The sequence below is a fragment of the Salminus brasiliensis genome, chromosome 6, assembly GCF_030463535.1.
Source record: "Salminus brasiliensis chromosome 6, fSalBra1.hap2, whole genome shotgun sequence".
NCBI classification, from domain to species: Eukaryota; Metazoa; Chordata; class Actinopteri; order Characiformes; family Bryconidae; genus Salminus; species Salminus brasiliensis.
The window spans coordinates 20,813,661-20,837,533 of record NC_132883.1 but is presented as its reverse complement, the minus strand read 5'-3'; the positions used below and the strand labels follow the sequence as shown (position 1 = coordinate 20,837,533).

The following is a 23,873-nucleotide window of genomic DNA, read 5'->3' as shown; positions in this document are numbered from 1 at the left end:
TGGACGTTAAGGCGTGTCTTGGCCTTCGTTATCTTCAGGATATTCGTTTGCAGATGAGGGCACAGCCATCCGTGACCCTCCCTCTCCCCCCAATCAGTCAGCACAACGCTACCCACAAGCACAAGCTGTCCAATGATGTTGCATTAGCAGTAGTTCTAAATAACATGCTCACGATTTACACTAGCTAGCATGAAGCTAGTGCTAGTATTGTCCCTCCCAGCCTGGCAGCACAGTGTGATGGGGGAAGCTCTAGCCAACGGGTGGGAATTGGACATGACTACATTGGGGACAAAATCAGGAGAGCAGAAAGGAATGAATGTTTAAACTCTGCCAGATATCTGGAGGGCTTTAGGGCACTAGTGATTATGATAGATGGCAACATCTATTATGGGAAAATATCAATGAGGAATGTTAATGTCAATTAGAAAAAGCACAGGGACTGTGGTCATTCCCACAGATTGCACATTTTGGGGCAACATGGCAACAAAAGGAATTGCAGAGGGAATTCTGAATGACAACTGTGACAAAGAGACAAGAAGCAAATAATATTTAAATCAGTTAATTGTTAATTAATTAATTAATTAATTAATAAACAACCATGAGTCTTTCAGATGTGTTCGGATTGGTACCAACTAAGCCATCACTTCATCACCGTCTTTTTACTAAGGGTGGCATGATACAATGTCAGATACCGATACTATGACCATGAGTATTTGCAGATACCGACAGCAATTCGATACCTTTTTTCCTCGAAAAGGTTTGATTTTGCGTGATTTTGCGATAGTTCTATATAACTATAACTTTATTTGTGCAGAATTCCAAAAAATTGAAGATTTTATATATTTGAACAAATTTGATGTTTTTTTTAATCATAAATGTACTTCACACCTGCAACTAAAGTTGCTGATTGTAAAGACTATAAACATATGGTTATACAATTTGAGGTAATGGATCGGATTATATATATTTGTTTCTTCTAAAATCCGAGATCCGAGAGAACAGATACCGATACTGAGTATCAGATCAGCACACTCCTAGCTATTATCATCTCACCGACACGAAGATGAAGTCAAAGATATCGAACATTTTATAGAACATACTTTGAACTGCAATCCCAATAAGGATGTCTGATCAACTGCTCTTATAATTCATGTTCCTTCCATCAAAGTCATTTAACCCATCAAACCCTGTGCATAGGAATACATATCAGTTCTTTCCTGACTACATTACTACCAGAATCAGCATCAGCTTCATGAACCCTAAAATAGAGCCCTGTGGGACACCACAAAATGTGCTAAACCAAATAACCCATAATGATTTCTGCATTAGAACTCATAACTGAATAATAACCCTAGGGTTCAGTGTGTTAATGTGATCGGGTGACCAAAAGTTACTGACCTAGAATCCTATCTGGGTGGAAAGCGACACCTTTAGGGAAAGCACTTTCCCAAACTCAAGCAAACTAGATAAGGTTTTTAACGTGTTTAGAGAGTCTGCATAGTCGAGCTGGTTGTCCGATCCACAGGGCACAATCAAGGTACACATGAACAGGTGAAAGAAGTGTTTGCCATCACCTTGTGAAAAACTGAGAGGAGGTTGAGTTCAGTCGGTGGCATTTCGCAGTGCCTGAGGTGCCTTGTCGCTTTTGCGCCGGGCGTCACAAGCGCACGCGTGTCCCGTGTGCCATGCAGATGCCGTGTGCGCAAACACGCCTAACATTTGCACAGCCGCAGTGTCACTCAGGCCTGGTGTCTCCCGAGCTCAGGGGCGCTGCGCTGTCAGGACGCTAAAAATTAAACCCTCCGCCGTCAACGCGAAAGCAGAGCGCGCCGAAATACATCAATTCCGCCCAGTTAGAGAGACGCCTATTTATAACAAGCACATCCACGAGCGCACACTCCACCCTTTACCTGGCTGCAAGCGAACATGCTAGTTTAAATGACAAATCTCTCTCCCATGCACATGCAGACAGGAATTCGTCTCAATAGGAAGGCGAACGCATATGCGAGAGAGAGTAGTATGAAAAGCCTGCTACATCAGGGAGCGTGGTGAGCTGGTATCAGTGGGTAGAGATGGAGAAAAGTGTGGATCTGAAGAAAAAACACTCAGCGGGGGAATACACATGGGAGCCGTGGAGGAATTCAGCCAGCTCTTCCTCAAATCCATGCACCATATCTGAACCATATGCTGAGAGGAGTGGGTTTGGTATTTCAAAGACTACGAGGAGTCCATATATTTCTTCCATCAGCACGGTCATTCAGCTTTCAGCTCAATGTGGATAGTAGTACCACCCAAGTATATGAGACGTAGTTGCTCATGGTTGTTCTGGCTCTAATCTGTGTCTGTGTGTGGTGATCTCATGGGTGTACAGTCCTAATCTGGCTGTACAGCAACAGATTAGTTGGAGTTTGTTTGGTAGAAGCAGCTCTGACAATCATTTCTGCTCAATATTTTTCCATGTGCCCAAAATGCTTGATATTATGAGACCACCAGAGTGAAGGGCAGGCTGCAAGAACTTCAATACTTCTTTAGTGTGGTGGATAACTGCTCCTTTAAGGGCCACCTATCCAACGCTGGCCTAGGTGTAGCTGATGATCAGAAGATCCAAGCCAAGAAGGCTTGAGATTTTTGAAGAGATAAGAAATGTAAGGGAAAGAAAACAACCGATTTTATAGATTTTAAGATTTCAAGGTTTCATAGAGGCTACCTTAGCCCTACCAGGTGACATAAGGGTCTTTGGAAGGCACTGAACATTAAAAGCCTTTGTGGCTTTCGAATGGCAGCTGTATATAAATAGCACAGGTTTCACAGCTCTACAAATGGATGGAAATTTATCCAGTGTGGTGCACCAAAACCTTTATGTGCGGAGGTAAATGATCACTCTGGAAGATCCTCTTAATGAAGGTTCCAATTATTTAGACAATTATTATTCGAAATAGGGATGGGCAATATGGGGTTATTTTATTGTATAGTGATGAATCGTGAAATCTTTTTAAAGCATATCAAGGATATCTTAAGAGCACTGATCAACGTGCAGCACATTTTGAATGAAAATCACTGTACCAAGTACGGGACAGTATTTTAATAGTAGTTTTTAAGATTCAGTTGTTGCTGATGCATTTTGTCTGCAATCACAGAGCATCGTGATAAATATCATGATATAATTTTTTTCAAAAGATTGTTATTTCATATCGCTCACCCTTAGTTTTAAGTGATTCTGAATTCTCTCAACCAGTGTGCAACTGTTGTAGAAGATCGTACTGTAATCACATGCTGGTTTGCTACAGTGATGGTGACGGGTTGTGGAGGTGCTAAACTACAGCGACAGACCTTCAGGTTTGCTGTGTTGACCGTCAGTTTCATTTTTCCGCAGGTTGTAACAGCAGCTGAGCTTGTTGACTGTAGGGCCTCTGGAGTGTGTGAGCGGAGCTCAGTCATTTGTATACTGGAGCTCAATGATCTGTTCAAATCTGTGTGTGTAGTGGTAGCCTGCAGTCTTCTGATACTGAAAATGTTCCCATCAAGTCTGGAAGACGGTGGAGACTCCCGCCTCTTCATCTATCCCTAAGGGAATTAGGAGTAGCCCAGGAAACGCACCCGAACAGTATTCCTAAAAAGACATAGGAACCAGCACGCAGCCCTGTCTTACTCAAGCTTGCAGACTAAAAAGCTCTGCTCATTGATCACTGGTCTCCAGTGAGTACTCGTCTCATTATTCCCTTGTGGTGCTGCCATAAGACGTTGAGAAATTGAGGTGGACAGCCAAAGACACGCTCACCAGATCTCTGTTTACAAGACTTTAACAAATGCAATGAACATTTTCTGGTGTTCTTTAGATTCCTAACTCCCCCAAATATTTCCCCCAAACAAGACAAATATCTCACCAGCAGGCTCTCGATTTCAAATGTTCAGTTTGCTGAAACTGAAACTGAATCTTTTAACTGAAAATTTAAACAGAAATAGTAAATAGATCAAACAAAACAGCTTTTTTTCCCTTGTTCTGGTGTTTTGAGCTGGAGGTGCTGAAATTTTAAGCAGGACGCATAGTCCTTGACAAAAGTTCTGACACCCTTGTTCAAATAGCAAAGTCAAAATAACAAAATAAAAAAATCATCATCAACAGGAAACAGACCTAATATATATATATATATATGTTTATAATATGTTCTTAAAACACATAAATTATTAGTATATTTATAACATGATTTATTATATATATATATATATATATATATATATATATATATATATATATATATATATATATATATATAATTATTCTACATATTATATTTTATTCTATTATACATTTATATATTGACAAAATATATTATAAAATGTGCCATAACGGTTCTACCTCTTTAGTACTTTCCCCTCTGTATGTTAACCAGTAATTGTGCACTGAAATGTGCAAATACGTGTTCTCTGTAGAGGACGTGAATATCTGTTCACTCAATTAAACAGATACGTTACGTAACGCAAAACCAATATGCCATTCTTTCCAGTTGATTCCAGTTATTATTTGTATATTTGCAAATTATTTCTCAAATAATTCATGTCATACTGTGCTATAATGTGAATGTGGTGTGCTTTAAAGTTGTGGCAATAAGCAACGCTCACTCTGCTCTCTCCTTCTGGACGAACTGTAAATGAGCAAAGGGTTGAGAATCGTGGTGAGGTAACCAATCATGTCACACCGATTGTGTTGGACTGCACACTTAGATTGTTCTTAAGTATAGAAAACAATATTCGGCTGCTTTGAGGCTCAGAACTGACCTACAACTCTCCAAAGAAGACAACAGTTTGTATAGAAAATGCAATGTTACATTGAAATCTGGGGTTGCTGAAGCCCCCTCAGCACTACCCCCCCCCCCCCCCCCCACACACACACACACACACATACCACCACATCCTTGTTTTAATCTGTTACTTAACTACACTTATGACATGTCTTCTTTTTACTAATCTTCACTCCGATATAAGCGGCTTCGGCCTCGACCACAACTCTGGATAGAGATTTTTATTAAAAGTAACATAACAGATGGCACTACATTGTAGCTCCTGGCCTGAGACAGTACATGTGTGAACACTCTCCCACAAGGGCAGAAAGAGCGAGCGGATGAGTGAGCGAGATAGAGAGAGATAGAGAGAGAGAGAAGTGGAGGAAGAATGTGTGTGTGTGTGTGTGTCTGTGTGAAAGGAGAGGGAGTGTGAGAGAGCAAGAGAATGCGAATTCTGTTTCTCACCAGGTAAAGACTTCTGCGTGGAAGCGGATATCACATCCCGCTAACACGTGCAGGACATGGGTGATAAAGCCAGAGAGAGCCCCAGCTTTAGGCTTCACTACCACCTATTTATATCAGTGTGGGTAGCAGTCACCAGTGTGTCAGGAATACATAATGGACCAGCTGCTTGCTGCCATGCTAATGCTAATGCTACTGTTCTAGGGCTGGCGAAAGAGACATTAGCAGCACATTAGTATTTATGTTACGACTAGCAGGGGAAAGATTAGGGAATAGCTGGGACGAGACAAGCAGTATATACGGGGTGTGCCAATAGAAGGTGTCCTCGTTCACGTACGGTTATATAAAAAAAAATAATAATAAAATAAAAAGGAAGGAAGAGCAGGGCAGTCTAACCTCAGCCGAGTGTACTTCTGTAGTTTGGAACCTGGAGAGATGCTTGGCTCACATTGCTATCAAACACTGGGCTTATACTGTCACCAATCTCACACCTGAAAATATCTCTCAACCCACTCCACAACTTTAAGAACATGTTATGACTAACTTCAGTCTATACACAAAACACAAAAAAAGACTCCACAGCTGTACAGTGAGACAGTTCATTGGAGATACAGGTCTAATATTAGCCTAAATGTTAAATTATGGTCTATCCGTGCAAATAAATTAAGATTTCGGTGTGCATTTACAGAGAAGAGACAGGTGGCAGCCTAGCTCCTAGTTCTTAACTTCTTAACTAAAGAAGCAAGCCTCAGACATTATATGTGTCTTGGCTGATCGACTGCATTTATGGTAAATGATAAACCAAGTGTTTTTTTTATTAGCTGAACTATTCCTTTAAACCAAGTTAGCTTTCATATTTATTGACAATGAGGTATAGAACGATACTGCTGTTTTGTTATCTGATATTTATATCAATGCTGATTGATATGCTGAACTGACGAGCTTCAGCAAAAAGGCCTCTAAAAGAGGATCTGCACGTAATTTTGAGAGTAAGGATCACGCCGTGGCGCTGGCACAGGGAGGCGACCTCATACTTGTGTTGGACAGGAGTTCAGGGTGGCTTCTTGGAGGTGCATGAAGCTGTGCCCCCCCCACATGTTTGAAAGAGTGAGAGTGAAGGGTTTATATTGGAAACAGGAGCAGGAGTTAGGGCGTTAGAAGTCAAAATTCAGTTATGATAAAATGCCACTTATTGTACTATATGAGATGAGATACAGTGATGAGATGTTTTTAACCTCTAAAATATATAAAAAGCTGTTAGCTTTATTATCCCCTTCAAACTTTACCGTGAATACAGGGTCAACCAGACATCATTTTTTAGATAAGACAGATATTATAGTTGTAATAAATATAAAAATGTAAGTAAAAATAAAACTTGAACTTGAACTTGGTCATTGGTCTCGTTGGTCTCGCTTGTTGATTGTTGTCTGGCAAGATCTAGACAGCTGGCAAGTTATGTTTTTATTATGTTTATTTTCGATTACGCCCATCGTAAGCTTGGATTTCATCCAAAAAACCTGCATCAGACATGTGTTTGTTGAAAGTCATGGTAATTTCGTGTCACATGCCACTTAAAATAAATAAAGGCGGTCACAAACCAGACACTAGCACACTAAATAATACACATTAATAGTGCACAAACAATAGACGCGCATTAGTGTAGTACATAAAGTGTGGAAGTCTGTGGTTTGAGATGCAGAAAACAAACACAACCAAAAGCAAAGATGTAAGGCTGGACTGAGGAGGAGTACAGAGTGTTTTAAAAGGAACAGCTCTAAATGACAGTAAAACAAGATATCCCCAAAAGCACAGGCTGAAATAAACGAAAGTAAAAAGACCAGAGTGTCCTGATCAGTAGATTTTGGGGAATTCAGGAAGCCTCATGGTGCAGAATTAACAATGTAATGCAATTAATTAATGCAAGGCACATAGTCTGACTTGAGATTCCTCTGTATCACACTGAAGCAAACCCCTATTAACCGGTTATCCAACCTTACATTGTCGTTAGGCTACATGGGGCTAGAGTTTTTATGAACCATTGCATGACCTACTGGATTTGCATCCATTTTACATTCAATTGTAATGCATTTGTTGCAGAACCAGATCAGGGCTTCTCAGTTCTTGTGTTCTTTCTGCAGATATTTTGAGATATGATCACAGTTTTTAAATGGAGAATTGACCAAATGCTTGTATAAGAAGCTGCCAGTGCAACAGAAGCACGCACGCACATGCTCACCTGTCCCCTATGACTCATCCAGGCTGCCCATCCACCTCACATAACCTGTGCCACGGTTCCACTCCCAAAGAGCCATTTTAAAGTCGAGAGAGCACTGGGCTATGAAACTGCCACAGAGCCCTTATGACAATTAGCCTGGGAAGAGGTTTATGGCCGCCGGAGCCACAGGCCCGTACAAATCGGCCCGGCCAGCGGCGGTGGCTTGAGCGTAAAGGTAATTACGCCTCTCCTCATCACAGCCGAGGAAGCTGGCGACATAACATGCTCTTTTTCCACCTCATCTTCTCACGCACCGCCCGCCGTAATTAATTATCGTCCCTTTACTCTCTGATTTATTCCACGATTCATAACATATTTATACATTCAAGATGAATTATCATTTCCTTCAGGGATTAATCAAAAAGAAAGGAAGAAGGACCGGTCGGCTCCTGTCGTCGCATGATCAAAAGACGGAGTGGCTTCACCTAGCGGCGATGTTCAGTGAGCCGAGGCTAGGTCCGAGCAGGAGCCGCTGATCAGAGAGGTGGGCTAGAGGGGCCAAACTGACGCTTCGGGAAGCTTATATGATCTGTCCTGTCAGATGCAGGTTTAATAGGGAAATCAGGCACCATGTCCCAAAGGTGGGCAGTTGGCACACCACCATCCCAGGACTAATAATTGGCCCAAATTTGGCCAGTGTGTTTCTCAATTTGGAATCACTAGGCTCATCGCTTTGCCAGTTTCCATATGAAACCATGCAATCACTGATTTCACCTCATTGTCGGGCCAATCAGAGTCTCCTAATGCGGAGTAAGATTGCTGTATTTTTAGTAGCAGTTTCTATAATGAGACATTCTGGACTGCTGTATTTAGTTTAGTGGAGCCTTATCTTACAATGACTGTTTTATAGTGTGTTTAATATCTTATAATCCAGTCTGCCTCTGCTCTGTGGTGGTCCTGTGGGGACCTGACCATTGAAGAACAGGTTGAAAGGAGGAAGAACTTCCGTCTGTAGTTACTCCGATGTAGTGAGTGGAGCTGAATAAATGGGCAATGAGTGTGTTTAAGGCTGCCCTTTGCGTTATTAACTGTAAGAACTACAAAGTAAACTAGTTCTAGAAACTGACTACTTGCAGATGGCACTACTATATGTAGGGCATGTAGCAACTGTGATCCGCTGTCATTTCATTTTTAATATGGACAGGGAGAGGCGCGGGGTGGGGGGGGAGAAAAAAAAATGGCTTCATTTTACTGATGTTTGCATGAATGTGCGGGAAACCTCTCCACCCCACATATTAAAAATTCACTACAGAAAGCAGTTTCGGATGTGTTGCACCTTGGAAAAACATTCCTGGGGCCTTTGTGACCCAGAAAACAGGTGTCTTACCAAGGCTCCCTGTAAGCAGGCAGGTTTGGCTGGGCTAGATAAATGGCAAGTCGGAGCGTCTGTGCGGAGACAGCTGGATTTCGTACCTCTCCGCCTGATAATGAGGGGAGATGATGATTTCTGGGCTGCAGGGGTTAATGGCACGAAACCGAACGGAGTCGCTAATTACACGTTACAAACTATTTATCAGAATCTCCATCTGCGCTGCGCCACAACTCTCATTGTGCACGCTAAATTACTCCTTGGATTATCTTTGTAAAGCAAGTTTCCGTAATTAGGGCCCTGCACTGATGTTTTCTCTTTCCGAACACCAACAGACAATGACAGAAAGGGAAAGAGACAGAGGGAGAGAGAGGGAGAGAGAGAGAGAAATTAGCTGACTGGTTAATTTGGGCCTGACATCTCAAACCAGCGGCACAAAGCCATTTCATCCTTCTCCAGGCCTACTTTTGGCAACGTGTACTTCACAAACTCTTTGTGCTATTTTCTCATCCAAAGGTGAGTGCCGGGTGCAATTTGCATTTTGTCATGACACTCCTCTCAAATGGAGTGCAAAACCCCCCCACCCCAGAAAAACGGCTGCCATCAAAACGGCGAAAGTACAAAGTGGCAAAGTTGCTTGAGTGGTCGCTTCGCGCGAGGGCTTCCTTCCTGAGCTTCCCCCCTCCTCCTCTAGCAACCTAAAAGGTGTGCCTGACACTTATCGAGACACGTGCCGTCTTGCTCGAGTTTCTTCGCCGGTAAATTTTATTAAAATTACCTTCATTAGAAAACACTCTTCATTATAAAACCAAAAAGTGCTGCCGGTCTCCCAGGGCTGTTGGATTAATAAGGACAGAGATGTATTTTAAGCCGTAAACTCGGCTCCTCACTGTCCTTAATCTCCTTTCCACTTCACAGGCCAAATTAACACCTCTCCCTGGCTCTGACGGGACCTCATTAGCTCGCTTCCACCCAGAAAGAGGAGGAATAGAGAGAAAGGAGGAAGAAGCAGTAGAAGGAGAAGTACAAGAAGAAGGAGAACGAGAATGAGGAGGAGGAGGAGAAGAAGAAGAAGAAGAAGAAGAAGGAGGAGGAGGAGGAGGAGGGGAGAAAGGAAGGGAAGCGACCAATGACAGCCACCGGCGCGGGGGATTAACCCTTGGTGCGACCGAACACTTCGGGAATCTAGGTCGACGGCGTGTTTCTAATCAGCCGGCTGGTTAGCGATAATTAGCAGGCAAGGCAGCTCGGCGGAACGAGGGGAGGAGTGGGAGGGACGCGGCGAAATGAAACAGAAAAAGAAAAGAGGAACCTGTCATGTCGCAAACACTTCAAAGGCGCATACTTCTCTTTTAAAAAGTGGCACGGCGAGGGTCCAAGTATCACGGGGGACGCAGCGAAACCACAGAGCTGCGCAGGGGAGGAGGAGACCGAGGGGGCCGACAGGGACCCAAAGTACACACGCGCGCTGCGCACTCGCGCATACTTCTGAGGAACCCAAGTGCGCACACACACACACATATAGACACAGCATTTGCGAATACACTCATACAAACCACCTGCACAGAGAAGGAGGAGCACTGCAACTCTGCATGCTCTCATTAACTACACAGGCAAACTTTTACACACTTACTGTTTTCTCGCTTGTTTGTCTTTGAGCACACAGATCACTCAACCACTACCAACAAGGCCTCCCTCAAACACCGGCTGCAGGCTCCACGGGTCATCACAACCAATATATACAATACACTGGTTACTGTGTAACCTCTGCCCATTCATATACCGCTTGTCAAAGCCATGCCGCTTTGCGGCCGGAGTCTGAGAGGGCACAACTGGTCGTGCTCTCCCCAGGGGGGGTAGATGCCGCTCTTTTTCCTCATCACTCTTAAGCGATGCTGGCCAGCCCAGGCGTTGCATAGCTGGTGCGGTGGAGCTGGGGACCCAGATGCAAAGCAATGCCGCGTGTATAGCAGTTTGACAAGAGGTGGTGGCTGGCTTTGCGTGAATTGGAATTGGAGAGATACATTAAGTCCTTGCCCTCCTAGTGTCGGGAGCATTGCTAGTGCTAGGGGGAGCTACAAATGCTTTTAAAATGATCATTTAATGTCAGATTTTCACGTATTTCATTTATTTGAAAAGAAATAAACACTTGCAAAGGTGTAAGGAGTCTTCCCCAGGGACTCCTGGGAGTGTTGATGTAGTGGGGTGTGATCTAGTCTGCCACAAGCAAGACAGTGTCGTTACTCAGTACATTACGGCAAAACCTTACCCACCTTATTCTACCACGCCCTCTTCCACCTTTCAAATGGCTTAAGATCGTATCGTAAGCGAAAAAGGGTCTGAAGTAGGTACTACTGCTGTGCAGACGGGTCTATTTCTTGCTCCGGTGAAGCAGATACATCAGCTGTTTGTGAGGCTATCAGATAAGATGTTAGCCTAAGAGCTAACCAAGCTAGCAGCCTCACAAGCACCTGGTGTGCCAATCCATTTCTCTGGGTAAGGATGTTCTGGTGTTGGTTTTTTACCCAAAAAAAGGTAAGAGCAGACATATGGATGTTTGGGTGGATGTTTTAAATTGATTGCTTCAGCCATAGACGCAGGTCCTCTTCTTTAGAAGTCATATGGTGCTCCACATAATCTTTTTGTGTTGTTTATAACACTGTTGTTAATGCGAGATTCTCCTCTTCCTCCAGTTACTGTGACACCCTATTAATTGAGCATAGTTTATTTTTATGTTTATTATCACTGTGGTTGTAATCTACATCAATGGATCTGCGGTTGCAAAGGAAGTTCCAACACAAAGTAAACAACCCCATTATATCATGGAAAATATGGTGGATATGGCCTATCCATTCATAACAGTTTGGTCATTGGAATGCCAACACTTTGGGCCCTATTATACACCCTGCGCATGGTGCATCACAATGCTCCTTGCCATCTTACACCCCGCCAACAGTCTATTTTCACGCCCTCCGTCTGCGTCATTTAAATAGCAACGCTGCTTGCGAATATAACTACGCCCATGGGCGCGGTGGTCTCGAAATGGAGTGTGTTCAGGTACATTTCTGGCATATTGCTACTCTCTTGGCAATAGAAAACACAGGTGCACCACTGACTGAAAAAAACCAAGACAGACGTCAACAGTCAGATGTTCATTGCTATCTTGGCAGTGATTTGTCAAGACAGGCGCGTACAGCCCTGCTTTGTGCCACTAAAATAGCAATCCTCCAAAGTCAGACTGCACCTGGGTCTTAAAGGGAATGGCGAGTGACACGCTGATTGGTTTACTGCACATTACGCCCAAAACACACCCATGATTAATTAAGAGACTTAGTACATGCCTTTTGCGTGATTCGAGCCGCCCAAGGCGATAGCAAAGACACACTGACGAGCCCTAAATCAAGCAGAGCAGTGTGCGGTTGATGAATCGCCTAAGACCGCTAAAAAAGGGCCCTTTTTCCTTCTATAATTAAGGCAAAATGAAGCATCATATAGCACTGAAGTCCTCTCCCAACATCTTATTACACTTGAAACAAAAAACAACTGATGAATACACTGACAGGGTAGTTACAGCAGTGCTATCTCCACCCCTCTCAGTCACATCCTAAACAATGCTTTACTGGCAATGCACATTGCTAAGGTACTCATGTTTTAGAGTCGCAGAATCACATCCACACTACCTCACACGTAAAAGCAACTAGTACCTGTCTGCATCCCTGGATTGACGAGCAGATATTTCCTAAATAAGTGTTCTCCTTTGAACTATTGTTAAAAGCAGAATCTGAAAGCCTTTCGTCTCAAAGGTGGTTTAAACAGCTGAATGGATCTGAGTGCAGCCATCACAAAAAAAAGGATAGAATGCGTGGGCTATGGTAACATTACCAAGGTAGTCATTTCGTCTGTTATTCCTTCAGTTTTGCAGTTTTTGTAAAGATAATGGCAGGATCTATAACATTTAAGTGTCCCAAAGCTCAGATGGGGATTATATAAGGGTGTAAATATTTGAGTTTGGTGATGATTCAGTTCTTTTCTTTATCTTTTTCACAGATATTACAATTTAATTAGATTATTTTAATAGAAAATAATTTTTAAATACTAAAACGTGATGGTCGGTACATTTTGGTTACAGCAGCTATCCAGTGGGGAAGCAGTGACTATTATTATTGTTATTATTATTATTACTATTATTAGTAGTAGTAGTAGTAGTATTTAGGTTTTCTTTTTTCTTCATTATTTTACTTATTTATTTGTACTTATTTATTTATTAATTTAGTTAGTTATTTTAACACTTTTTAAATAATGCTTTCATATTTGTTTATGTCTTTCTTTTGTATTTTTCTGCTTTTTTTGTAGGTGCTATACAAAATAAACCTGTCTTGCCTTGCTTAGAATATAGACTAAATAAATACAGCAACTATTTTTGTTTTGATTTGTTTTGTTTTTTCGCCAAATCTCCCTTCCAATTTAATGGCTGCCACTTTCCAACTGCTGGCTCGTGCCTTTACCCTTGCTTAGTCACAGCCTGGTAGGATGAGTTTTAACATGCCTCCTCCGAGACACGTGAAGCCAACCTTCAGAGTTTTTCAAGCTTTGGCTTATGCCGCAGCATCCCGTTGAATGACTTAGGGAAAGGAAACAAAGCCACTCTTCCCACGCAGAGAGCTGGAGCAGTGCTCTTTTTGACTCCTGACTATGGGATTTGAATAAGCCATCTCCAGACAAAAGCGCAAACAGTTGCACCACTGCCGAGACCATCAAAAAACTCTGACTGTAGTCGATAGCCTTCCTATATTAACGCAGTTAAATCGCCACCCTCTGACTGATTTTCACACTGTTGGGAGGGTGAAAAAGTTTGAGTGCAAGCTCAAAAGTACCCCTACAGAAGCCACTGTGCACATTTCCAGAATGGATCGTAACACTGCAGTGGGTTAGCCCCGCTCTTGTTGTGACCAAGGGTCTTCAAAGCTAGACGTGAAACTCAAATTCCTTACACAGGCAAAAAAAAAAAAGGAAATGCCATCCCATACCTGCCCCACACAGGCACCTCTATATATAGCCCGCCGGCTCGGCACTGGCGTGGCACTGAATCACTCCTTATGAGGCCCGAACACTGGAAACATATTTGCGGCATCATTTCAATACGCATGTGCTTTGTGGAGCATGGAACAGGCTCACAAATATGATTTATGATCTTCATTTAATGGCTGGAGCGGCGGCTTTTGGTAGAGATCAGATGACTCTCTCGACAGGGAGCATGTCAGAGACAGGGACGCCGAGTGCACTATCACAACAGGAAGTGAGAGAGAGAGAGAGAGAGAGGGAGAGAGAGCGAGAGAGAGAGACAGAGAGAATGCAGACAGAGGCCCCAATACTTCAGCATGTTAATGGAGAAGAGATGCTACTCAAGTCTGACGGTAAAATGATACCAGTCAATAAGGAGGTGGAATGCGGATGTGGATGACGTTATGCTCTCAGCGAGAGGCTTGCTAGATGGCAACAGACCTCAGACCAGCTGCCGTTGGCCAACCCTCGCCATCTTTGCAGCAAAAAAAACAAAAAACTAAAATAATCGTGTGTAACCCGCCACATCTCCAGTGTTAGCTTCACTCCTACAGAGTTTACTTTGAGTGGGCTCACTGGAACTCACTAGGAGCTCACTTATTTAACACGGTAGGAGTTTGTTTAACCCTGCAAGACACCGGTTCACTAGTTTGCTCCACTGGTTTCGATGAACACAACAGCCCAAAGCCTCAGCGTAGTGTGTGAAGTGTGAACTGGATGCCATGTGCTCATTCTAATGCATTAGGGTAGTGACTGACCTGGGCTTGCAAACTCTTGAGGACAGGGGCGACCATCTCCCGCACTTCCTGTACAGAGAATACATAAAAAAAGATGCCCAAGTGTCAGATCTCCATATACGCAAACATGCTACTGAGATATATGAGCTATATGAAAATAATACACAGAATGACTAAATAATCACTATGTATTGGGTACCAAACTTTGAAAGCTCCAGGAAATCTGAAGCTTTCCAAGGAAAATATTACAAAATTCATATATGATGCGCTATATTAAACATCCAGCAACATCAGGATAAAAAAAAAAAAAACAGTACAGTAGTCTAATAAAACACAGTTTACTAAAAACACTAATCAGAACCACACAGCAGAACTAAACAGCATGAGTAGAGGGTGATAAAGTGATGGACGAAAGACCAGCACTGAAACTGACAGGTTAGCTAGCCTGTTTTCTTTTGGATATGCTGGTTGATTTAGCATTAGCTTGTTAGTTAGCTTTAGCTTGGTAGGTTTCTGAAACTGGAATGGAGTGAGACTGCTATGGAGTGCTAAAGCTGTGACACAAGCAGTACCCAAGACTAGCACCTACCAGCTTACATTAAAAGGAAAAACACTGTAAAATATGTAGGGTATTAATTGGTTAATGAAATGCAATGAATGCCGCATATATGTAGATAGAGATAGATTAACCTAATTAGAAAGAAATCATAGATTTGGGTTTTCTGGGCTTTAAAGCACATAGACTTTATACCCTTTTTACAACGCTATTGCAAATATAGGCAAAGACGTGTTTTTCGGTTTTACACTAGAGCTACGAGGCTATGGTAGTTAATACCGGAAGTATATACTGTGTAAGTACATATGAGTATACCGTGCTATTCACACAGCTGCCTCAAACTACATTCAATTGTTAAGTAATCTGAACTAGACTTGCTAATGAGGTTCCTGACATGTCCCGACACACTGTCATCTATAAAGATGCAACAAAGGTAACAGACAAAAGAATTGGTATTCTCATTTGACTTATGAAATATAAGTAAAATGCCTATTTCTATGCATCTCATATTATACAGTGTCCAAACTACATAAGCAAGACTGTTGGAGGTTATTTAACAACTCACTGTTTAAGACCAGTGTGTGATGATAAACTGTATATCTTAAGATAACACTGGACCTGGATGGTCCATTACAGCTGCCTCGTAGACGCTCAGCTGACGATTAAAGTAAGGATTAGGGTTGATTCAAGAGTTCAGTTGCATTTAATAAAAATCTACGAGGCATTTACAATGGACCATCCAAGTAAAGTAATATTTTACTCTGAATCTTAAACGCAAACATGAAACGACCTTATCCTAATTATTTGAGGACTGGCACCCTGTCCAGGGACTGTTGCTGCCTAGTGCCTAATGTTTTTAGGTAATCGTCTGACCCCCCTTAAGACCCTGACCAGGCGAAGAACATAAGAGGGCGGATGGATGGATGATTATTATATGTAGGAAAACTAATGAACAAATAGGTCTTATTCTTAATCAGGCCTGGCATCACAGAGGGGATGGATGGGCTTGGCCCTCTCTGAGAAGACCTCAACCTCCCCATTTGTGCAAAGGCCTCTGATGAGTACATCAAACCCCTGTAAGAGTCATCTGAACACATAATCAATGGATATTTGCTTAAATCTAAATATTTCGCCAAAAATTACAGAAGATTTCCAATGTGGTGTCAGGCTATTAACTCCAGCTGCATCTATTTTCCATGTTCTACGGTGGGCTCCTATTTGGCGTGCTTTCTTAAAACAGCGGGTTTCTCAAACTGTATGAGCAGCTCAGGCTAACGGCGATGACGAGCCATCTCAGGTAACATCAGATACGTGACCATGCGAGCATGAGGCCGCAGATAACAATGGCACCCCAACACGATCACGCTATACTCTCAATCAATGACCTGCATTATTAAATCAATCGATGACTTTGGCTCAAAGTTGCACTGACAGATTTTTTTTTCCCCCCTCATCAAAATCAATTACAGAACGACCTTAGCATATCTGATGAGTTCTGGCTCCGTAATTGTCTTCAAAAGACAAATAGTGTAGACTATAGACCGATGTCTATAGTGATGATGGTCTCATTGGAGACACTGGGCTCTAAATGGCCACAGTACCGGTTGTGGCAGATAGACATGATATTGCAACTGATTCTATAAAATAAAAGATTCTTAAGATCTTCTAGCAAACTGTGTTGAAATCTGCACTTTAGGGGTTGGATCTGTACCACACAGGCGATAACCTACAAAAAAAAAAAAAAAAAAGTGCGCTAACGTTGTAAATCCTGATTGTCACTGATGACATTTGTGTCAAGTGGTGTGCAAATTAGGCTTTGCGGTTGGAGTTTGGAGAATCTGATGGGGGTTGAAGCTTTAAACGTCTTTAAGCACAGTCAGGGAAAAAAAAGGTCTGCTAACGAGGAAAAATGTAAAATGTCAGCACGTGTATAATGAGAGGTGCGTGACATGCATTCTCCGCCCCCCACCCCCCCACCCTTACACCTTTACCTGAGAAGAATGGGTGACTTCAATAAGGATTAAAACTACAGAGGAAATGGGGGAATTAATAAAGGCGAGAGGGCCAAAGGCTGAGAAGGAGAATCCAGGGCGGGAGGGGTGTGCTCTGTGGAAGCATGTCTGCTTTTCCACTTGTACTTTGGCTGTACTTTGGAGAAGCTGGAGCAATGTGGAGGGTCTTGTGTGGTTAAAAAAAAAGAAAAAAAGGGGAAAAAAGGACAGTCTGGCCTTTTCTGTGCTACAAAGGAAAAAAGTGCTGCAAGGTACATCAACACCATCCACCTGTCCCACGATTAGCATATGCGGAGAATCAAGGTAGGGTGAGTTGGCATTTTCAGGCATATGCATTAAACAGGATTAGGGATTTAACAAATAAGGCTATAGAGAACATCTTTTGAGGCTGTGTGACATACACATACATGGGGCTGCAAAACACGGTGGCACTATAAAAAAAAACAAAAAAACAAAAAACACAAACACCCTGACGTGAGGGCCTCTACTCACCTCCGGGACATTTTTCTTGAACTCACGGCTCAGCTCCACCAGGTGCTTATGGGAGTGTTCGCTCTCTTCCTGTCGCCCAGCCAGCTGCGCCGCCACTGAATTTAGCTCCCTCTACAGAGAAAGTGAGAGTGAGACAGAGAGAGAAAGAGAGAGGGAGAGAGAGAAAGACACACACACAGACTTTAGAGAGAGCTGCCAACAGTCATAAACACAGCTTAGTGCGTACATAAATAAATATACACTGCTGAATATTAACAGTGTAATCCTTCATGATCTGATAGAAGGCAACTGCTTACTGTAAGCTCCAGCCCCATAAATAATTAAACCAAAATAAATCCATTGCCTACAGTAGCACAAGGCCTTTTAGATAATCAGTATCTGAAATAATCAATACCTCTGCAACGGTCATGGGACTAGAGCGGAGAGGGGGGTGTGGTGGGGGCACAGGAGAGAGAGAGAGAGGGAGAGAGAGAGAGTCAGAGGAAAAAAACAAAGCATCGGAGCCTTAATAAAATGGCGCACGCTGAGCCACACAACCAGAAGGTACGCACTGATCAACCCCACACACCCATGAAAGTGCAATCCAGTGCTGTGAAGACAGGTGCAAACCCACAGTCCAGCATCATTTCCTACAGAAGAGCTACGAATCCTCTGTAAAGACACCAGCATCACTTCCGTTCTCTCTAGACCGTCACCCGCTCCCGCAGTCATCATCCTTTAACTGAAGCTGGTGAACACAATGCCTTATGGTGTCCACCAAATCAAGCGGCCATAATCAATCATCCCATTTCTCCATTTGTTCCCTCTGAGCCTGCGGACCACTTTTGAAATCTCGCTCTCTGCTAAAGTGTCAAACGCACCCTACCCAACCCCCCTCTCCAACCACCACCTCCACCACCACCCTGCCAACCCTCTCAACCCTCCCAACCCTCCACCGTCCGCCTCACACTGTCAAAGGTCTTTCCACTTAACCACTGGAGAAGAATGGGGGGGGGGGGGGGGGGAGACAGAAAAAAAAATGAAAAGGGGTGGGGGGCGGGGAGGACGGGGCCTTTTCAATTACTGTACCAAATTCATATATGACATGGAAAATTAAATTCAGTAGGTTTTAATTAATCTGCAGTCTTACTTAAAGGCAATTTAGAAAATTATCTAATGGGAGAAAAAGAAATCCTGAGGACAAAAAAAAAAAATCATGGCTGCAATTTTGACTCCCTCTACCAATTGCTTTAAGGATATTTTAAGCTTCTCTGTTTTTTTTGTTTTTTATTCCGCACGCGATAAAATTAGGTTTCGGGATCTGTGTCTGAAAGGGTCGGTTTTTGTCTGTTTGACACAGGCGAATGAATGAACATCTCAACAGTTTGGACGGGGACATGAATGCCTTCATTATGTGATTTGTTCACAAACACAAGAAAAGCAAAAGTGGGCCAGCAAGTCCATCCTTAATGGAAGCCCAAGAAACAGCCCTGCTTACACTGGGCATTCCTTGTGTGCAAACAAAAAGACTAGGCTGTGCCTCCTAAAAGCTAGAGAGGACTGTTGAGATATTGAGACAGACAGATGAGCTAGCCTGCCAGCTTTTGGGTATGCTGAAAGGGATACCTTTAGCTCGCTAGTTACCTTTTTGCTCGCCATGTGAAATGTTGGAGAAGGTAAAACAGTGTGGGGTAGAACAGAGCACTTCAGATTTGTGATTGGTGAGGGTACAGATTATGTAAGCAGTACCCAAGAACCTAAGAACTCCCAGTTTACACTGAACGAGGATAAGTATGGTAAAACATATCAGTTATTTAATGCATGTTATAAAATTATTCATGGGGTACACATTAAATGTTATTTACCCTTAAAAGCAATATTTAATAAACATGGATTTCTTGGAGTTTCTTGGGGTTTGAAGTAATGTTAAGTAGACTTGTTTGTGTGGTTTCTAACTAGTGATGTCACAAGAGCCGACACTTTGGTACCAAGTCAATATCAACACTTTTAAAACGTGATGGTATTTGCTTTTTATGACGCACAAAATTCAAAGTGATCGAAATATGTTCGAATATTTATAACCTGAAAATGTTTGTGAATTGTGTTTAGAAGGGCAAATGTTAGCTTGTTTAGGCTAACGCTATGTTGGCTCCTAACCAGTGATATTAGCACTCCGAATGTGCAGTAACCCTAGTGGTTTTCTTAACACCAGAAGTGCCGCGCTGATCTACTACAACTGACCTTCTAATACCCAGAAGAGCCAAACTCCAGTCTTCTGACCGCTCTGACTACCTGCCAGAAGTGCCATGCACGGTTTGTATTGGCAGTCATTTTAAAACTCTGACTCTGGCCTACAAAGTCAAGAATGACGCAGCCCCTCCATTCTTGGCGGCAATGGTTAAAAGCCGATCAGTACCAAGAGCTTTTCGAGCCGCAAGTATGGCTCGGCTTGACCCGCCATCCTTTAAGACCAGGGAAGACAAGCATCCAGATTTTTTTTTGGAACAAACTTCGCCTGAGTGTCCGAACAGGAGAGTCGCTCGTTGTCTTTAAATGCTGACTGAAGACTCAAGACTGCTCTCCATACTGACTTCAGTGTTTAATAGTATCTAAGCTTGGAGGTATCTTCTGGATCCTAGTCTATTAAAATGAGCTAAGGGCTTGTGTGGTTAGCAACAGAAATGCTATGCCACCTTAAACTTGATTTCGTTTAGATTTTCTTTTTATTGTGTTTTAAATAACAGTTATGTCTTATTTGTTACTTGAAGGGAAGATACCACTTTTAAAATTTAAACAAAATACACTAATTTAATTTAATTAAACTTATTTTTGCTGTTGTATCGAAAGTGGTACTGTTACCAACTACCAAATTTCCAGTATGTGACATCCCTATTTCTAACATTCTGACATTCTGTTATCTTCCATTAGTTATAATCTACATTAGCCTCTTAGCTCCAGTAAAAAACACTAAAGACATTTAACACTTCTTGGCTGATGAACTACATTTGGGGTATGAGGAAAAAAAAGGGGGGGGATCCCTGGATCGTCTAAACTTCAGTGACAACTGAGCGGTAGCAGAAAATTGCAGTCAAGTATCCCTACAAAATATCCACTCGGACCATTAAGCTTCAGTGCTTTTCATTATTAAGTGAAACCTATATGATTCCGTTAAGCCATAATTGTTGAGGGACTTAAGAGAATTTTTTTTTGGCCTAGGATGGCTGATTTAACCTCTATTAGAATTAAGCAAACTCGGAGCTGCTAATCTAGCTGACTGACGTACACCGTGTGGGTGAGGGGCTGTCTGAGTGGCAGACACAGTCGAGGCCTGTAATTGTCTGTTGCCTAAAAGATCAAGAAGAGCCGCTTTAATATGCATGCTAGCGATGCTTCCTCAGTCATGGCATCGCCATCCGGACGGCGAGGGTACGAGCACAGCCTCTCGATGGAAGGATGCCAGGCAGATGACTGGATATGTGTCTCTGCAGCGTTCTGAAAGACAACACGATTTCTTCTAGCCCAGAAAATAAGAAGCATGGTTTTTGACGTGGTAAATGCATACGCTTTATCGTGCAGTCACTCCTACTTCTCTTCACGCTTCTTGCTTGCTCCGACTTGAGTTACATGCTTGAACTTTGCCTTAGAGACACCTGCACCTTTGAAGCACTTTTTAGCGACTTCTCCCAGTTCAATGGCGAGATACGACCGCGAGGAGGCACGACTAATACTAAAAATATACCTTGCACATTGTTACGATGGCAGATCGGAACAAGGACTTGCGCTTAACTTTTATTAGAACTATACTTGTAAGGTGTTTTTTTTTTTTTTTTTTTTTTTACAAATTGCTATAGTATCTGAGGCATCCCAACTGGCATCTTTGCTATCAGTCTTCTCACAGAGAGAGGAGCTAACTGCAGCAGCTGAAAATAAACCTGCTTCTCTCTCACCTTTGGAGAACAAACTCTTCTGTTCTGTCTCCACTCCACCCACCGTCACCCCCCCCCCAGCTTTGTTCACTTCACTTTGACTCAGACAGGCATCAGACCCACCTGATGCTGCGCCGTTTGTCTACGTTTGCTGAGAGCTCTTCTTCTCTCGCTCTTCTCCGTTTACCCATCCTGCACTAAGGCTTGGGAGCTGCCTGTTAGTGGCAGTGTGCGCGACGTGTGATGATGCGCGTTAGACAAAGTTCTTTGCCAGCCTAGACAATTACTACACACATGAGAGGCGTGAACCCTGGCACAGCACTCCCGCGGATGCTAATCAAAGGCTGCTCACGGCCCTCACGTATTAAACCACTTCGCAAGAAAGGTCTGCGAGCTTCAATAATCGCTTGATTTCAGAAGATTTTCTGGTCAGGAACCGACACTCTTCAGCGTGCTTCTCCTCGGATCTACAGGCACAGCAGGCAGCAGGTCAGTGCCGGTGGACAACAATGGAAAAAAGGAGATGACCACGGTCAACGACTGCTGTTTTGAGGTTTGTGAAAAAAAACAAAATAACAAGTTCAATAGCAAGGCCCCCTGTCATTAAGCCTGTGCCAGTCAAACATCCGGTCATAATTGATGAATTTCCCCTTGGGAAGCGCTGCCGCCGTGGGGGTGGGAGGAGCCGCTTTGGAAGGGGAGGAGCCAACTCCGGCCTGCTGAGGCCAGCATCTGTCACCCCGCCTGACAGGCTGGGCTATTTACGCACTCCAGCTTCATGGAGCAGCCCCTCTGAATATACAAAGGAGGAAAGAGGAGTGTACAAAATGGCACCTGAGTGGAGGATACTGTGCCACTTAATAGGTACAACCAGTGGTGGTCCCTGTCCGGTAAACAGATGTACTCTGAGGAACCAACAGAAGGAAACCGAGGAAGGAATAAGGTTTCAAACATTGTGGACTACAACAATCAGGCCAACTACCACCTTCTATATCTTTAATTGCATGAGGCAGGCAGTCGATGGGTATTGCAGACATGCACAGGCTGTGGCAATAACCTTCAGATGTACTATAGCACCGGATAATCTTTACAATTGATTGCCACGAAATATGTGGCACGAGAAGCTGATGACAACACATAGGGGGGGGGGGGGGGGGGGGGGGAGTGGGGGGGGGGGTTTGGATGTTGACATCTGGAACGGCAGACAGCACTTGGTTCCAGCCAGTAAGCAGGAGTAGTCACACCAGCATAAATGAACCACGAAAAAAAGGGAGAGCGAGAGAGAGAGAGAGTGTGGTGGGGGGGGAGTGGGTGGTAACAACAAAAAAAGAAAAATGCAGATGGAGGTATTATTTTTCTTTTTGTATCCCATCTAATTGCAATCATAGGCAGATGTCTGAAAGTGTGACAGCATCAGCAGAATTGCTGCTGAGAGCACAGAATCTTTGTCTAAAAATAATCAGACGTTCTGGGCTCTGCTGTTTGTTATAATGGTAATCGATGCTGGAGGCTTTGAATTCCATCAATTTATAGATCCACTCTGTTCTGCCTGGTGACTGCACTGCCTCTAAACCCCTGCTGCACACACTCGCACACACATACACACACACACTCACTCACTCACTCACAAAAGGTACACACATTTACAAAAGAACATGAATCCACACAAACAGGACCACTATCTGTACGTGTATGAAACCAAGCCCGCACATATACCTCTTCCACACGTGGAGAGCACAGGATCATTGCCTTATTACATGAGCATGAATACCCGCGACGCAATCCACAGACTTGAACGCGGACCCACGCTCAAACGCATCAAGAGAGCCCGACAAAAGAGAGACCAGCCACCAAACCCACACACATTCGCAGGCTGCGGTGAGGGCCAGTGTGATTAAGATAAGTGTGGTTTCTTTTCATACGTTCCTTATCTCCTCCATTTCTCTGTAAGGCAGAAGATTGTCCTTAGCCGTTCCAGATTAGTGCCGCTGCTCAGACGCCACATTCGAGAGGGGGGGGGGATCGATCAATAAATCAAATCAACACAATCAATAGGCCCGATCGCTGCAGTCTAGTCTGGCCCACGCGTTATTACTGGCACCAACCCCGCCCCCAGCCCGGTCCCCATAGGCCTGTCATTGATGGATAAATAAATAAATAAAAGCACAACCCCACTCTCGTTTTTTTTTTTTTGGAGGGGGGTGAGGGGAGGGGGGGTTAGATCCAGAATAAGGCTGCTGCTCCTGCTGGTTAGTGGCCATAGCAGAGATGGAAGATGATCCC

At 43.3% G+C, this 23,873-nt stretch overlaps 1 protein-coding gene across 7 annotated transcripts in view; it reads right to left on the bottom strand.

Moving 5' to 3' along the window:
• Positions 1–23,873, bottom strand: part of cux2b (cut-like homeobox 2b) — a 161,848-nt gene that overhangs the window by 79,548 nt on the left and 58,427 nt on the right. For all 7 annotated transcript variants that reach the window (XM_072681968.1, XM_072681969.1, XM_072681970.1 and 4 more), the window contains 2 exons: positions 17,686–17,796; positions 14,647–14,694 (listed from right to left, as the gene is read on the bottom strand). In XM_072681968.1, the coding sequence (XP_072538069.1) occupies positions 14,647–14,694; positions 17,686–17,796 (159 nt within the window). The remainder of the gene's footprint in view (positions 1–14,646; positions 14,695–17,685; positions 17,797–23,873) is intronic.